The 18,828-nt window shown below is 43.0% G+C and overlaps 1 protein-coding gene across 2 annotated transcripts in view; it reads right to left on the reverse strand.

Moving 5' to 3' along the window:
• Positions 1-18,828, reverse strand: part of KDM1A (lysine demethylase 1A) — a 156,906-nt gene that overhangs the window by 115,223 nt on the left and 22,855 nt on the right. The window contains exons 2-4 of one of the 2 annotated variants that reach the window (XM_032782918.2): positions 17,895-18,063; positions 9,524-9,583; positions 5,445-5,578 (exon numbers count right to left, since the gene is read on the reverse strand). In XM_032782918.2, the coding sequence (XP_032638809.1) occupies positions 5,445-5,578; positions 9,524-9,583; positions 17,895-18,063 (363 nt within the window). The remainder of the gene's footprint in view (positions 1-5,444; positions 5,579-9,523; positions 9,584-17,894; positions 18,064-18,828) is intronic. The other variant, XM_032782919.2, reaches the window with a different exon arrangement.

An 18,828-nucleotide genomic window follows, 5' to 3' on the forward strand; every position in this document is an offset into this window, starting at 1 on the left:
GGGGAAGTAGCCCAGGGAGTTGTAGCTGTCCTGCAGCTGTTACAGGAGGCACTATAGACAGCTGCGATCCACAGGGCCCTGGGCTGGAACCTGGAGTAGATGGCAGGCCCTGGTTCCCCCCAAACCTCCCAACTCCTGATCAGACACAGGAGGAGCTGACCCAGACTGTGGGTTCCACAAGAGGGAAAGTCACTGAGGTGAACAAATCCGCCAATAAGCGCAGGACCCACCACTTTGTCACACTCCATTCTGTCTCACGTGTCACATACTTAGATGAGAACTTGCACTAAAGCTTCAACACTTTTTCCATGGTCATGTCACCTTTTGGGGTGCAATCCAGACCAATGAGAGTTTGTGTTACAGCCAGCTCTGTAACCCTGGGTGCCTTAAAATGCTCTGCTGCTGTAGCTCCCTTGTCAGGATGCTCACAACCACCACACAAGCAGGCACTGAGTGTCTGTATGATAAGCAGCCCTCATTCAGTAACACTGACTCCAGCACCCTGCTCGTTACACCACAGGCACGCTCTGGTCTCCACCAGCCTTGGTTACTACTAGCCAAGTGACCTGAACACACCCCAATCCCAAATTTCCCCAAAACGGTCTATCCTGAAGTGTCCAGCCCTCTCTTGGATCACTTGTTTTGTCCTTTAAACAGAAAACACAGCACTGGTTTGGTTTAGATTAAAAAAAGAAATAAATAAAAAGTTTATCAATCAAGATGTGATGCCAAGTTAAAAAAAACAAACCAAAAAAACCAAGGCAGAGATGGTTACAGACAAATAAAAGTGAAAACATTCATCTAAAAGTCTAAAGCTTAATCTAGCAAGGCACAGTCTTTGCTTAAGATGATTTAATTCATCCAAATGACTGAAGGTCTCTGTCACGGAGTCCCCAGGCAATGCTCTGGAACTGCTCCCCACAAAGCCAGTCAGGACTTTGGGGAGCTTCCTCTCCCATGGAGCAGACTGTCTTCAGGGCAAGAAACTCACACGGCTTCACCTCCTGGGTCTGACCTTGGACCATTCAGCATATGCCCCTCTGTACGCTTCCCACACTGAGTCCGCCCAGGCGGGGTCCTGGGGAAGCCAGAAGGTTCTGGACGCACCCCCAACTTCACAGTCATACATGACTCTCAGCCAGCCAGCAAAACAGAGGTTTACTAGATGTCAGGAACACGGTCTAAAACAGAAATTGTAGGCACAGAGAAAGGGATCCCTCAGCCGGGTCCATTCTGGAGCCCAGCGAGCCAGACAATCCCATCTGCCCTCACTTCCCGTCCCCAGCCAGTTCCAAACTGAAACCCCCTCCAGCCCCTCCTTCTCTACTGAGTTCCTTTCCCGGACCAGGAGGTCACCTAACCTCTTTGTTCACCTTTAGCTATTCCCTTGCAGGGGGAAGGGCCCCAGCCATTTGTTACCAGGATACAGAGTGGCGGCCATTTATGCACATTGGAGACTTAAGAAATGCATAGGGGAAACTGAGGCACCCACACAGCATTCAGAGGAAACATTAAGAACAGTCCCACTTCGTCACAGTCTCCCAGTCAGGCCCTTCCACAGAGGCATGAGCGCTGGTTTCCCTTGTCTTCTTAAGTGAAAGATAACAGGTTCACTGCTCATAACATAAGAACAGCCATACCGGGTCAGACCAAAGGTCCATCTAGCCCAGTATCTGTCTACTGACGGTGGCCAATGCCAGGTGCCCCAGAAGGAGTAAAGCTAACAGGCAATGATCAAGTGATCTCTCTCCTGCCATCCATCTCCATCCTCTGACAAACACAGGTTAGGGACACAATTCCTTACCCATCCGGGCTAATAGCCATTTATGGACTTAACCACCATGAATTTATCCAGTTCTCTTTTTATGGTCCAGTAAAACTCCGACAGGCATGGGTTCTGCTTCAAGAAGCAGGAAGGCTTTCGGGGGGTAAGAAGTCTCCATCCAGCAGTGATAGTTGAGTAGTTTACTCCATTAAGCTAACAAGAGGAGGAGATTACACCTTTGATGTAAATGTACCTTCACTGTCTCTGTCTGATGACCAAACTGGTTAAAGAATTGTGTTTGCTTGTCTATGATCCAGATATGTCAACTCCCCAACCACTTTGTGAGTTTTGATGGTTCTGTTTACTGCATAGGTAAACTGCAATTTCATTGTCACTAGTCACTCTGCTTCCTTTGTATTCAAGGCCTATGTAGACCGGTTTCTACCTTGTTCAAAGAGACTCTGAAACATATCAGAGGTCATCCATAACTCCACATGCAGCATTATCACACATATGCCACAAGGATCTTGACCAGTGTGTTATTAGTTTTCAAATGATACTTCTCAAGGAATAGTTTGTACATCTCTCATTGCAGTAGTGTATAGGGTATGAATACAGGAGCGCTTAGAGTCACACACATGGTAAAAAATTCCATACAAATTATTTTGCCTTTCCTTAACTCTGCATACATTATATCTCTTCTTAATGTCTCATGATTTCAGAAATGCTCTCTAGATTATTAAGTATCAGTTCCATTCAGGTCAATTTTTAACTCCTGCTATTTCAGAAGATTCCAGCCAACTAAGACGTTTTCAGGCATGATGCCCTCTCTCAGCACCATTACACTAAAAAGTTAGGTCAAAGTCGCCTTAAGTCAACCTGTTAATGTATGTGTCCACACTACTGGGTCCTTTAAGCCAACCTGAATCACCTCTGTCGACTTCTATAATCCACCTCTGCGAGAGGCATAGCACTTAGTTTGATTTTTGTGGGTCGACTGCGAGGTAGTGCAGATGCAGCGTTGTATAATTTGACTTAATTGGTCTCCAGGTGGTGTCCCACAATGCTCATCTGTGACTGCTCTTGAGATCACTCTCAACTCTGCTGCACTGTAGCCAGATAGCAGGGGAGAGGCTGTTTCCTGTGTAAAGCCCTGGGAACTTTTGATTCCTCATTTCCTGTTTGATAAGTATTGGGAACATGCCAGCACAGCTGATCATTGAGACTACATGGCCCAAACGCACTCCTGCCTGGTCTGCCCAGGGGGTGGTAGATCTCATCGCTGTGTGGGGAGACGAGTCTGTGCAGGCAGAGCTCTGATCCAGCAGAAGAAATGCTGATATCTATGCAAAAGTCACTCGTGAAATGGGAAGAGACGGGCTACACGAGGGACACACAGCAGTGCCATATAAAAATAAAAGTGCTTTGCTAAATGTCCCAGAAGGCAAGGGAGGCGAACAGTCATTCTAGTGCCGAACCCCACACATGCCGGTTCTACAACAAGATGCATGCAACTCTTGGGGGTGACCCTACCAATACCCCTGCAAGCAACGTGGACACCTCACAGGTGTGAGAGTCTAGAGACAACATAGAGGACAATATGGTGGATGAGGAAGACAAGGGGGAAGAGAAGGGGAGACAGGTAATGGAAAATGGATCCATTCTCCCTGACAGCCAGAAATATTTTTAACTCTGGAGCCCTGTGGGTTGCAGGACATCACGGTGGCCAACTGCGATGTTGGGGAAGGCACCTCCTCTGGTCAGTATACAGCAAGGTGCTGTGGTTCTCTGCTTATAAGAGGCCACTCCAGCTACACTGAGAGTGGCCCCGGAAAAGACTATTTATGTGGACTGGGTCAGCCCAGGAATCCTCCATGGATATCTCTAGGAAACTTTCATGGAGGTATTCTGCAATCCTTTGCAGAAAGTTTCTGGGCAGGGCAGTCTTATTTCTTCCACCATGGTAGAACACTTTCCCATGCAACCCCTGAATTAATTCTGCTAGCATCATTGCAGTACACAGCATAGCAGCCCAAGGATCGCCAAATCATGCAGCCACTAACGTGCCTTTACTGTGCTCGGCATGGGTCGGCAAGTTTAAAGTGGCTGATAGGGGACTGCCCCCCCCCCACGAGAGATTCCACAATTTGAGAGTGAAAAGGTCATCCGTCCCCCGTCCCTCCCCATTCATAAACAGCTTCCTGTGGTCCTACAGGGAAGGGCAATTGTTCGACTAGCTACCTCTGCTCCCGACATGAGCCTGCCATAAATTTTATTAAAAGGACAGTCACCCTCGATCCGGTGGGGGAGAGGAAGAGAGCTACTCACCGTGAGTGGAACAGCAAAACAGCACAGTGAATGGTTACAGATTCTGACTACGTCATAACTTACACCTAGTGTAGTAAGGTTTTTCTTTTTTTTCTTTTTCTTTTAAATGAAAATGGCCTTGCTATGGAAACATTTTATTCATGTACAGTGGCTCCTTTAGTTTTTCCCATGACTGACAGCTGAAAATGTGTGTGTCATCAACACCTGAAAGCAGGCTTTCAGGGATTAGGAGGAAGAGAAAGAATGTGGGAGAACATGTTCACCGAGACAATGAATACCTCCGGGACAGCTGACACAGAGCTGAGTTTGGTCTAGATCTCAGCAAATCAAGATGCTCACCTTTCAATTAGTTCACCTTTCCCCCCCCGCAACAGATGGCATTAGCATGTAGTAAGGTGAGCAATCACAAACTTAAGTAAGCTTGCTAACATATGGCATCATGATGCAATCTAAAAGGTAGACTACTGCCTACATCAAGGCATTCTTGCTGAAAAAATCTGAAAAGATTTAACTGTAGTCAAATAGGTGACCAGCTGAGATTACTTGACTATTTGCAGTGCTGCTGTAGCTATGTTGGTACCAGGAAATCAGAGACTGAAAGAAGAGGCATAGCTCAAAAGTTCGTCTCTTTCACCAACAGAAGTTGGTCCAGATAAAGATACCACACTCACCTACCTTGTCTCTCTCTTATTTGACTGGTCAATTGACCAGGTTGCCAAGCCAACACCGAAGTGACTTGGTCACATTTGAAAACGCCACCCTCAGCATTTTCAGTTACATGAATGATGTTTTGAATTAAAACATAAATGCAACAGACACAGAATCAGTTTGATTCACTGAGGACAAGAGACATGCATAATTCAGTGTTTCAATATTTAGGCATTTGAGTTCCATGCATAAGCAATTTTTTCTTAAATTTCCTTAAGTAAAAATGTTTTCAGACCTCTTATGCAACAAAATTAGCTAATTTTCTCAACAGGCTGAGACTAAACATAGATGTTTCTGCCCAAAAGGAAACTAGTTGAAAAAGTTATGGACAATCGAAAAAGAAAATCTTATATGAGACTTCTATTTGTAACCTTAAGAATGTGCATGGTATTCAAGCAACAGGTCCAACACCAGTGCAGATTTGCCTATACTGTCCCTCAAAAGAATGCCTCAATCCAGAACTGGATAAGAACTATCTGTATTGATTTTGTGTGATAGGTTTCTGAAATAGAACAGCTCATCATAGAAACCATCAATCACCACAAGAAGCAATTGCCAGACAGAGCCATCCAGATGTTCTTTGCAAATTATTAAAAAGATATGGAAATGTTCCCATCAACGTTCCTAATACAGAAGAACTTACTGTGCGATTCCTGATGTACAGAAACACTTTCTGAGTCTGCTGCGGGCCACTGATGATGTCTGGAAAACAAGCAGCTTCTTGAGAGGTCATACGATCATGCGGAAGTCTACTCTGGAAAGCTGCACCCTCCACACCTACACAATAAATAAATAAATAAAATGTAAAAAAGGTGTGTAACAAGTATTCCAAAAGCAATTGATCTGTTAGTGTTTTTAATAAAAAGCTATCCCCTCCTGGTCAAGACACTTTGAATATCCATATATAATGATACGCCAACTGGTTTCGTCTTACACTTCCACTAGCTTCTTTTGTCTATTTCTGCAAGCCAAAAAATCTCAGCCAGCGCCTTGAGTTACAGATCAAAACTGGGCAGCAGCACTAGCACCACTACAAAAGCACACGGAATTCAGAAAACAAGCAATACGTGAAAGTGAGGAGATAAAAAGATATGAAAAGAAAACTAAACTGTTTATCGGTAAGGAATGACTGGTCTCTCAAAGCTCCACACACCTCCAGGAGACCCTCCGAAGCCAAGAGGGCTGTAAACCATGAAGAGGACAATGTCTAGGTTCCTCACATCTGCTCTCCAGCTTCCAAGGGTTTGTCTAGATTAAACACAGACAAACACTGTCGTCTTTACCTAAATCCAGAGAAACCCACAGTCCATCCAGCATACCCATAATGTGTACAGCAATGGAGTACAGATCCATGCAAGAGACTGCTACATTTTCCTGAGTGAAATAAAGGAAAGGAATTTTATCTTTTCCTAGATAATGCAATGCTTAAAGTCTACTGCTGGACACGAACTAGGAGTCGTGTCTCTATATACAAAGATGGTGTCCAATTAAAGCACCTGAACATTTAATATTTTTGGAACAAATGGAAATCACAGCTTACAGAAAACTGCAAGAACAATAGTATTAACTAGACCGTATTCCTTAAATTACAGTAGAACACAAACTAACTACACACAAGTCACCAAAAAAGTGCATAAAAACAGACATTTCTGCATAAAAGGAAAGGGCACATCTGGACTTCACTTTAAAGGTACATCTTACAGGCACAAAAAGCAGGACAAAAAATACATTGAGAGGCAAATGTCACTAAGGTCAATTTTAAAATACCAGGTGACCTAGGAAGGTTAGAAATATAAGCAGAAAAGAAGCTAAACTAGAAAAATACAAGCTAATATATCCAAGGAAAAAATGCCAAACCACAGATAATGAAATGACACTGAAATGAACAATTCCAGCATCAATATTGACTAAGGGAGATGGTGGAAGGCATCAAATGAGATATGACTTTGCAGTGTGTTATGGAAACAAACATCTGTATGATTTTAAGTTGGATGGGCAGAGGCACCATGTTACAGAATGGGAAGTGGTGGGAGAGAAATCATCATTTCTGCAAGTCTGGTGAAACTGTTCTGAGCATTTTTATACCATAAAGATGAAGACCAATTTGAAGTAACTTAAAGAAAACTATTAAGGGGCTGACGAGAGTGATTTATGAGGAAAGATTAAAAGAGCTAACTATGAATAGCTTGACTGAATGACAACTAAGAGTGAAGACAACTGACTAATCACTGGCAGGATCTAAACACCACAGAGGCATATAACTGTGGAGCGTAGACAAGCGGGATTATTTAGTAGTATAAACTGAAAATAAGAACTCAAAAAACTAGGTTGAATATCAAGTAAGATTTCCTGACAGCAATATCTATTAGGCTATTGAAAAAAGTCTCCTATTGTAGAGGGTAGAAGATCAGTTCCTTGGGTAGTAAGTGTTCACTAGCCCAGAGGATGGGCTACTCTATAGCTATTTTCCATCTGTCTATAAATGAGATTCATTGTGCATGTATAGTAAAAGTACCCTACATATATTGTCAAGTGAACCAACCTGAAGCTATCCATCATCCTCTGCATTACCTTTAGCAGAACTGACTACCAGAGATTAAGCGCCCATAACACCAAGTAACAGCGAGAAAAAAAGGTTTTAAAAGATGGCTCTTAGAGACAAACTGAACAAATGCCAAACATGCTGACTAGACTGTTTTAAGAGTTTTTACTGGAAACAAAGGGATTAACCAGAGACTTTTTCTGAAAAAACATAGCACCAAGCATGTTGTCCAAACAACTAATGCAAAACTCCCAATCAAACCTTTGGAAAGAATCTAGATACATATACCAAATCTCCTTTCCACTGAATATGGACAGTCAGCAGAGTTTGTGTTTCACCAGTTTTGAGAAACAAAGCTCCTGCAGCTATAAAGAACCTTAAAAAGAAAATCTTCAGCTCCTACGAACGGATTTAAAGGGATGGTCCAAACAGGGTTTTTTCCCCCTAAGGCCATGTTTGCATCTCATGAGACTACAGGCTTTAAATTAAAAGGTCACAGAAACAAGTTGTCTTTGATAAGCTTCCATAATTAAAGGCTGAGCAGAAGTCTTTACTTTTATCTTGTTTGTGAACTAAGACGGATACTGAGGAAACAGATCTGAAGATCAGAATGGAATAGGTGTAAAATATAATCCACAGACACCAGAAAAATATTTTAATATGGGTCACCAACCAGAAGAGCTCACTTAAAACCAAACACCCTTCTAGTGGATTTCTTGCAATTGAGCAGGCTAAATTTAGATCACCTTCAGGTAGGTTAAACTATTCCCCTTCTACTCTTACATGAACCATGCTTTATGAAAAATCTCAACAAGGAATGGAAGAGTCTCTTCCTGGAGGATTCACACACATTTGTCTTTGACAGTTTTTCTGTGCATCTCTTTATGATTAAGGCGGTTCACTACCACAGATTCTCCTCTGCTCTTCTCTCTTTTACAAACACACACAGATTTATTACTTCCTGACTACAGTACAAACCATTCATGAATATTTAACCCAATCTGCATGGTGGTATTCTCCTTCCTCACAGGACACATCCCAAGAGGATTCTGTTGGCCACTGCTCCATTAAAAAAAATAAAATAAAAAAAAAAATCAATTCAACACCACACACCTTACTGGGACATTTTCAGATGAAAAACTCTTTCAGTATTCAAAGCAACACATTCTGCACTCTTTTGAAAATTTCCAGGAATTAGTAATCATTCATCCATCCATCCATCCATCCAACCAAGTGGGTAAAGCACACTCCCAGAAACAATTTGATACTGATGTAACGTATGTATCATTTGCAAAATGCACAGTCAAAAAGTCCAGGGCAAAAAAGGACTATGTCCCCTCTGTAAGTCTGAAATATTTAAAAAGGGATCTCTATATGTGCTGATACCAAGATCCAAAACATAACCAGGTTCCTTCATTTAGAACGGGTGAGGGTGAACCCTTGAGATACCTTGAATTTTGTATTTGCTTCAAAGAGGTTTACTTCTTCACAGTCTAGAATGGATCTCATGACTCATAACTACTTTGATTAAAACCCCATGCCTCACTCCTCAGGTGACACAGGCATACAGTGGCATGGTTTGAGGAAGATGAACATTTTGGTAGCACTTTGAAAGTACTTAAAAATAAAGAAAGCAATTGGTGGGGATTACAAGCTAAATGCATTCCCCTTTATATCGATATTTAGGATCAAATGTTGGCTCTAATTCATGAGCCAGTATATTAAAAAGTGGACTAACCTACCCCATAGGTAAGTCTTCTGTGCCAAATGCTGGGAAACTGCTCATGAACTCAATCCTTTCAAAAATATATGGGTTTCAAGTGTATTAGAAAAGGGCCTAGCACACTGAAGCCTGGAGCTCAGTACCATTCTAATAGGTAAAAGCTGGCTGAGCAGGAAGTACCCTTTCCCATGTTTGGTCTCCTCTGAACATGGAGAGGAGTGGAGGGATGAGAGATCGGCCTGAGGGATTTCAGTGTAGTTTTACTTTCCATTTACTTAGTCACCATAGCCTTCAACTGCAATTAGAAGAGAGATTCCTCCCTTTCTCAAAGAGGAGTAAATGTCTCCTATACCTCTTGCTAAAGTCTGAACACCCACACCCATGCGCACTTGCAAGCATCAATCCCTCATTTGGCGGCTCTTGCTATTAAGTGGCAAGCATCAAACGCCACCCTCACCTGATGCTTGGCCGTCTCCATACCCTCCAGAATTGTCGTCTTGAAGTCCTCCTGCTTGCCCTGTGGAAGGAAAGAGGAGAACTCAGGGACCTTACTCCATAAGTTAAAATCATATGTGGACATAAAGGCCTGGCAGTTGGCGATTTAAGTATTAAACTTCACCAACTAACTAAACACATTTTCTGAGAATTCTGTCTTCTGGAATATAGGTCCAGGGCACCAAACTTTGTAGTCTTCTAAAGTTTTATCCTTGTTATTGGAACTCTTTAAATCACTCTTGTGGGAAAGGCAGAAGCACACAGTATGTAGCATTCCTGGTGGCTAAATACTTATGATCAGCTTTATTAATAGCTGGGAGTGGAATAATAAGATTACACTTCTTACTACTAGTTTGAAGATTGGTTGGATGGCTACATTGAGAGCCTAGAGGACTAAAACTGCAAGAATTTGATAATCTTGCCCTGGATATCCCTGCACTCTCCAACTGAAATGGGACAGAGTGAACCATTCTGAAAAGCATTTGTTATTTTCAAGAGAGCCTCTTTCTTCTCTTCCATAAACCTTTCCTTGAAGTACGAACCATGCAAGGTTCAGGCCAATAATATCTGCTTCAATGCCCTTGGTGCACTTACAATCCATTAGAACGCTAAAACAACCCTAGAAGCAGAGCGTGTCGATACTGTTGACCCACAGAGCACGGATGTGGACACCTACACACTCAGGTAGAAAGTACTTTAATACCTTACGGTGAACTTTCACTATATCCAGAGCTGGACACGTAAGGAAATGCAAAGCAACCAGCGGAAAGATGTGACGAGGCCTCAAAATTACATTAGCTTACATAGAAGTCCTGGATAGCAGTCCTGCCTGAATAAAAATACTAATCGGAAACTTGAGTAATTTTAGGAACAGGGATAGGTGTGAATGTGATGCCTATAGGAGCAAGCCTTTATAAGCTCCCTTCTCATGCATCACTAAATCTCTATTGGAGGAACTACCTCAATTTTGCTCACAGAAGATATGCTTCTATGATTGGATGGTTCTGTCTACACATCTTCTCAGCTCCAAAGAGCAGGAAGTAGTGGAATGATTTGAAGATATCCAAGCACCATTTGGTAGTCTAGACTTATTTCGAGGCTCCTTCAAACCAGAATGCTTCACGATAATGTCCCAACACCCAGCAGAGTTCCTAAAGAACAAATCTCCTAGGCTCAATGGAAAAGACTTCTAGGGCTCACAGTGCCTAATGGGACAGTAGCCTCTCTCAGATCATGATGGCTCATAGTGACATCCTCAAGTAGATCACACAGTTATGGCCGTCCTGAGGTACAGAACACTGGTTAAGATTGCTTGTTAGAGTTGGGGGATCCTTTTGTAGCAGTTGGGATACAGTTTGAAGCTCTTAAGGAGAGTCTCTGACATCCTAATTCAACATACAAATTTTAAAGTTTACCTCCTGCTCCAAATCTAATCCTCAATAAAAATGGTATGGTGAATCAGACATTTACATGCTTTTGTATGTTGAAAGTGCACTCTGAACTTCACAGCACGCCAAGTCTACACATAAAATGAAAACAAACAATAGGAAACACACAAGAAGGGAAATCTGAACAATACAACTCTATAAAGAACCCCACAGAAGTTGCTACCCACACAGAGTTTTAGGGCACTTCAGTTGCAATGTAACCAAGAGTCAGTCTCCTAGGAGAAGTGAGAGTTAACTACACATTTTCTACTGGAGCTGCTGGTCCACCTGTAATGGCCCATGGCAGGTGCTGCACACACATTTTCACTCATCTGAAGTAGAGGACTAAGATTTACTTACTTACTAGTTAACCAGGCGACTATTGTTGGGAAAAATGTGCTGACAATTTTTACTACTAATTTTTTAGAGCGCTTGAGCTAAGTTATTTGAATGAATAATAAATGAGCACTCAGCAGTCCCAGTCAGAAAGGGGAGGCTATTGTGCTCACAGCTCCACAACCATATAGTAAGAGAATGCCTCTAAACCACAAAGAGTTTATTTGCATATCAAGTCACACACTCATGCCTTGTGTACACTAGGAAATAGACTTCTTGCTTTTACTGGCTGTCAACTATCAGTCTCTCTGAACTGGTGTTGACAACCAGAGTAGATAGCACAAAGATGTTCTCAGTACTATTACAGAATGTGTGATGCTTTGTATTTACACTTACAACAGTCAAATGTTTTCAATACCAGTTCAGATAGACCCACTCCTGTCTTGTACGGTTAGCAACAAGTCATTTTCTGAGCACAAATAAGGTTTAGAGTTACTGGAACACAGCTCAGGTCAGAGAAATGCCTAAGGTTATGCTCCTGCTGCCTTTTCTAGAACACCAACAAACCGACACTGACACAATCTTTGTCAATGTCACATCGTTCCAGCTGAACAAACTATGTGCAAAGGAGAAAATTCAGGAGCCTCTGTCTCTAGAGGTGGGTGGGAAGAGGAGTAAAGGGGAGTGTTCCGAAAAGTAGTCAAGGAGAAGGAGGTAGGTAGAAGAATCCATTTTACTTTGCTTTCATTCATACAAGAGAAACAATAGCAAAAGGTACCAGTCACCAACAGTCTTCAAATAAAGGCAGTGGGAAAGTAGCATAGGAGGCCTAAAATTTCATGCTCAGTTTAAACGTAAGAAAGAAAGGAGACAAATCAGATGAGACAGAGCACAGAGCTGCCACTGTGGACAAGCAACAGTACATTACTATGGAGCAGATTCAACCTTGTTCTCCCTTGGTAAGCACCAGCTATAAACATTACTTACCACAAACTAAAAAGGCTGACCGAGGACTAGACAAATGGGGTCTGAGTGGGGAAAGAAGCCACAAGAAATGGGGAAAAAATAGGATAAACTCTCAAGTTGATGAAGGCAGAGAAGAAAAACCCAAAGAAGGGTAGAAAAAAAAAAAAGGGTTGCTTAATTTAAAGGAGTACAGTGGTATCCAATAACTCAGATATACTGTATATACTCGTTCATAAGCTGAATTTTTTTTAGTAAAAAAGGGAAGCACCAGAGAAGAGGGTTGGCTTATGAACAGGTATAGAGAAGGAGAGGTGGGACACATCCCCTCCCCGCAACAGAGGGAGCAAGGAGAGGCAGCACAGCCAGCAGAGACAGAAGGGAAGAGGCAGGGCCAGCTTCTGGCCATGCTGTTCTCCCTCCAGCCTCCGAAGCAGCTGCGGCCACGCCGCCCAGTTCGGCCCGCTGGAGTAGGCTGTGGCCGCACCGCCCGGTCCGGCCCACTGGAGCAGTTACATCCAGGCCAGAGACATCCTTCCCTGGCCCTCTCCAGATAAGGTGGGAAGGGATGGGATGGGATGGGGAGAGGGTGGGGTCATGCGGGGGGTGGTCATAGGGGTTACTCCCCTGACTCCCAGCTTCTCCCCCCACAAAAAAATTTCCCCACCAGTTGCTGTTCTGGCCAGAGACACTTTGTTTACTTCAGTCTACCTCCATGCCTGCGGACGCTCAAAATAAACCAACCATCTCAGCCCCCTGGTGGCTTATCCTGATGGCCCTGGAGCCAAAGTTTGCTGACCCCGAATTATAGGGTCAGCTTATGAACAGGTTGTAAAAATTTTCCATTTTTACTTACCCATCTGGGGGGATGAGAGGGGGCAGTGGCTTATAAATGAACTGGCTTGTGATTGAGTATATACGGTACTTTAACAGACATAATTAGATCGGTAACAGAAAAACCTGTAAAACCTCCCTCTACTCTTTTCATCTGTGCTGGTTCCCCTACCTTGGAAAAAAGTGAAATTAAGCTTCTAACACAATATTTTAAAAGTTACTTTAATTATTAAATACCCCTCTGAAAGCTGTTTTATAATACTGAGGGTCTTCTTTGTTAAAGTTTGCAATTCCAAAATGCTCTGCTGGTCCAGCTATGCCAGAACATCTGAAAATTGTCCCCAAAGAACACACCCACCACATCCTAAACAAGGCCCAGAGCTTTGCTACCTTCCAAGCTGTGTTACCACAGGGTGGAAGACACTGTTAATTGACTTTACTTTGCTGTTCCAAGAGATAGTAAACAAATAGCTAGGTTGCAAAATAGTTTTCACTGTTAAATGAAAAGCTAATAAATGTTAAAGTTGCAAAATTTACAATTTGTTAAGAAATGCAAATTGTTCTTATAGTAAGATCAACTTGTCCACTTCATACCTATTTTACTTCCTAGTCCTCTTTGCTTGCTTACACATTGGTTAACATTTGTTTATAATACTAAGTATAATAAAACACAGATCATGCAATGCAGCCAAGTTAATAGTGATGCAGAAACTAGGTTCTGCATTTTCTGATTTTTTAAATTTTAGCTGTGCAATGCTAATCTACCATTACTGTACTTGCCACCTTTAATTTCCTTATAAGCTTTTTATTCCTAACATAATATTCCTAATTAAGCTTTAAATTTCATGCTTCACTGAGGTGAATAGGATGAGACACAGGTTACCAAAGTGAGCAAATATATTTTAGAAAAAGCTATCAATGGAATGTGGAACAGAGTTCCTGAGTTTGCTGCTAGTATTGTTTGGATGAAGAATTTTCAGCAAGTCTACGCTCACAGCATAGCAGCAAATGTTTTCATTTTTTATGTTTGCTGTATCCTAACAGCTAAAATGACATGCTCACCAAAATGCATAATTAGGCACGTTTTACAAATAGAGCAAAAAAGGCTAGAGATTGGCTATGGGAAGAAGCTCTTCTAGTTACAGTCTTTCTTCACAAGCTCAGCATGTGTCAATGTTTTTTGCATGTTCCAAGGGCAGCTAATACAACAAAGATGGGACAAAACTGCCTAAAATGTAGCACGTTTTAAAAACAAGATACAGTAACTCCTCACTTAAAGTCATCCAGGTTAACACTGTTTCCTTGCTGATCAATTAGAGAACATGCTTGTTTAAAATTGCGCAAAGCTCCCTTATAAAGTTGTTTGGCAGCTACCTGCTTTGTCCACTGCGTGCAAAACGAGCAACCCATTGGAGCTAGCTGGTGGGGACTTGGAACCAGGGTGGACCAGCAGCCCCCCATCAGCTCCCCGCTCCCCTAAGTTCCCTGTGCGGCACCCACCCAGCAGGCTGTCAATTGCCAGGCAGCTCAGCTGTCCCTCCCCAGACTGCTGTGTGCTGCTCCTGCCCTCTGCCTTGGAGCTGCTCCCAGGAGTCTCCTGCTTGCTGTGTGGTGGTGGGGAGGAAGAGGTGCTAATGTCAGGGTGTCCCCCACCTCCCCCACTGCTGTACCCCCATCTCCACTGAGCGTGGGGGGTGGGGAAACAGGGCTCAGGACAGAGGGACTTTGCTGGCAGCAGCTATTGTCTCAACTTGCTGATCTACTGAAAAAGGCAGCGTACTTAGAGTGGAGTCAGCATACTTGAAAGGGACAACGCGCATTTCTCTTTCACACACTCTGCTTGACTGTCTCTCTCTGCCATGCTGTCTCCCTTCCCTCCATTCAAACTGCCTTGTAGAATGTGGGGCTACATTAACAACGTGTTAACCCTTGAGGACTCAGGGAAGTTCATCATTAGCAGCAAGGCATTCCCGGGGAAATATCCCGCCCTCTGACTTTACCACCTCAACCAAGCTTCACAATCATCATTGCTGTGGACAGTATTAAATTGTTTATTTAAAATTTAGAGTGAGTGAGTATGTGTAAGTAAATTTCCCTGGAACCTAACCCTCCCCGTTTACATTAATTCTTATGGGGAAATTGGATTCGCTTATCATTTCGCTTAAAGTAGCATTTTTCAGGAACATAACTACAACGTTGAGTGAGTTACTGTGCATCTAACACTACAACTATACTATACGCTACTGACGACAGCACTTAGTTACACAAACTATATGCCACAGTGAAATGCTGGCTGTTTCCATGCTGCCATCTGAACCTACATAGGCCAGTGAAAGGCTCTGGTTACGGGGAAGCATCAGGGAAAAGCTACAGCAGCAGCTCAAAACAGCAGTGTAGACACGAAGGCATGGTTTGGGTAAGCAGAAAGCAAGTAGGGCAGGGTACCTACTTGCACTCTTACCCACACCCTTCAGGCTCTCTTTATTTGCCTAAAAGCCATACCTCACTGCGGGGGACCGGAGTAGGACTATGCAGGTATGTACTCTACCTGCCGTCAAAAGGAATGCGCAGCATATACATTTATCTGTACATGGGTGTATGTCAAACTGCCAATTCTCAATATTTTTCTTGCTCTTGTGATATACTGCACTGAGAGTGCTGTTTTGGTTGTTCACAGAACAGTACCAAAGGGTCATGCTTAGACATACATAGTGAATTTGTGGTATCTTAAAAGCAATTGTGAAATGCATTAATTTTGTACTGAAATAATGATTACACTCATGCAATGTGTTCTAACTTAGGCATTTATCCAGCAGACTTCTTAATTGCACATATTAAAATGACACTTTTGGCAGAGACTGGCCATAATGAAGTAAAAGACAAGATGGGTAAGGGAATATCATTATTGGAGAAGAGCTCTGTGTGCGCTCGATAGCTTGTCTCTCTCACTAAAGAAGTCGGTCCAATAAAGGGCACTACCCTCACCCACTTTGTCTCACTAATAACCTGGGATCAACGCAGCTACAACACCACTGGATACATAAAGATCTTTATCATTTTAACTTAGAATCATAGAAGATTAGGGTTGGAAGAGACCTCAGGAGGTCATCTAGTCCAACCCCCTGCTCAAAGCAGGACCAACCCCAACTAAATCACTGAACTTTTTCACTTCTACAAAAATTCTTTTCCCTCTTTGGATTATGTTTCAGGACCAGGGCACATTCCTATTGCCTGAGCAGACTGAGATTTCAGGGTTCAGGATCTACTTAGTATCACCCAGATCACACACAATTAGAGTTTAACATTTTCTGAAGCTTTGGGTGATAATCCTCAAGCTGGGAAGGTCCATCTGCAACCTCAATGGCTTGCAAGCTCAGTCACCATCCTCTGTGAGAAGCAGATGAGAGGAAGATCTCTGTATCAACAGGTAACTGGCAAAGCTGCAAGTGCTAACACAGGCAATGACAAATGTAAAACCAAAAGCCACTACTCATTTAAAGCCTCTCTCCTGCAGGTAGAATTTAAAAAAGGATGACTTAATTCATAAGGGAGATATAGAAATACAAGGGTAAATGTTTTTTTGGGGTAAACCTGGAGGCACAGAGCATGTATTGAGCAGCACTTGTACTCTTAACTACCAGTAAATGCCTTATAGATGCTTTCTTCTGAGAAACTAGGATTGACACAGGGCACAGAAAACAGCCACACAATTTCATAAATGTAAAGTCTAAGCATACTTGCACTCCCCTTCCTTTTTCTAAAGGGGACCTCTCACCTTTACCAAAAGGCAGGGAGAAAAGCAGTAAGGTTTATGCAAACAGAATTTGTTGAGAAATATAAAAATACAAGCCTACAGATTTGCAGTTTAAGGCATGAAGGACCATTATCATCAACCAGTCCAGTGGTTCTCAAACTTCACTGTACCGTGACTCCCTTCAGACAACAAAAATTATATGACTCCAGAGGGGGGACCGAAGCCTGAGCAAGCCTGACTCCTGCCACCCTGGGCGGGAGGGCCAAAGCCCGAGCCTCACTCCCCCGGGTGGGAAGTCCAAAGCTGAAGCCTGAGCCTCATTGCCTGGGGGGGGGGGGGGAGCGAGAGAAGAGACCCAAGGGTTTCAGCCCCAGGCTGGGGACCTGTAACCTGAGCCCCGCCACCCAGAGCTGAAGCCTTCGGCCTCAGATGGTGGGGGACAGGATTCAGCTTCAGTCCTGGGCAGTGGGATTCAAGCCTGGGCCCCAGCAAGTCTAACACCAGCCCTAGCGACCCCATTAAAACTGGGTCGTGACCCACTTTGGGGTCTCGACCCGCAGTCTGAGAATCACTGAACTAGTCTGATCTCCTGCATAGCACACACCACAGAATTCACCCAGTAATTCCTGGCATCTTTGCCCACAGAAGACAAACAGAATGAATATTTGCGTATGCGCAGATGTGCCAGCCTAGGAAACAGCAGCTGTTTTGACAAGCATCTGTTTACCTAGACAAGCGTTCAAAGACAGAAAACCTAGTGCTAAAGATTTGTCTCAGTTTGCAGTCTCATCATGCACATTGATACAAGACTAGAAGATGGCAATCTGATCCTATGCATTTGTCTAGCCTCTTTTCACACACAGACCAGCAAAGGAAGTTTCACAGGACAGACATCTTTTTCCTTCGTACTAGAGCTAAACTGAACCCAGTGGTCATGATGCTGTACCTGAATGACCACAAGTTTCTGCAGCTGAAACAGTGCAGGTGCTACCCTTTAGGAGAGCTGGTTCACCACTCACCAGATGGCTCTTCTGGCTCGCTCTCATTCTCTTCTTCTGGAGGGGCTGGTGGCGGTGGTGGTGGTGGTATCTTTTTCTCTTTCTCAGCTTTAGCATTTCTCTCCTCCTCAGAGTAATATTCATCTTCAGAGAGGTTTGCAAGACTCTCATCCATCTCCCTGTACTCCACCTGCAAACAGCACAGTCACAGGGTAATCAAGAGCAAACAAGACAATGGGTTTTACTACTAAAACAAAAAGAATGAGTACTTGTGGCACCTTAGAAACTAACACATTTATTTGAGCATAAGCTTTCCTGAGCTTATCCTCAATTAAATTTGTTAGTCTCTGAAGTGCCACAAGTACTCCACGTGCTTTTTGGTGATACAGACTAACGTGGCTACCACTCTAAAACCTGACCACTAAAGCAGGCATTGGAAACAATGTTAAGAAACCACCCATAAAAATTCAGCTTGAAGTGGTGATCTTCTTAGTCTTAGATACTGCAAGAGGACAGTTTTGCATTACAAATTTGCCAGTTTATGGGCATTTAGAGCAGGACCACAGTAAAAGGACTAAAAGGTCTCATACCTTTTCATATAGGATTGTGAATCTTTGAGAAAACCTCCTGGAAGGCTCCCAGAATGCCCACCAGAGAACATGTGACATTACCTGTTAATTCTTCTTTGAAAAAGGACTCCAAACAGGAATCCCTCTATTAGGGCTGATGTTTTAGCACTACACAGGGTAGAATCACTCTTAGGGATTTTGATCCTCAGACAGAAATAACTGAGTGCAAGTTTCATCAAACACATTCCAACCATCAGTATCTCAGATCCCTTTAGAACCTAACCCAAAAAGTTTCCTTGAAGCATGAAGCAACAGCCAGATCACATGAAGTTTTTCTGAAGAAAAACCATGAGGTTTTTTGGAATAAAAACCACTTAGTGAAAACA

Source organism: Chelonoidis abingdonii, chromosome 25, assembly GCF_003597395.2.
Source record: "Chelonoidis abingdonii isolate Lonesome George chromosome 25, CheloAbing_2.0, whole genome shotgun sequence".
NCBI lineage: Eukaryota > Metazoa > Chordata > Testudines > Testudinidae > Chelonoidis > Chelonoidis abingdonii.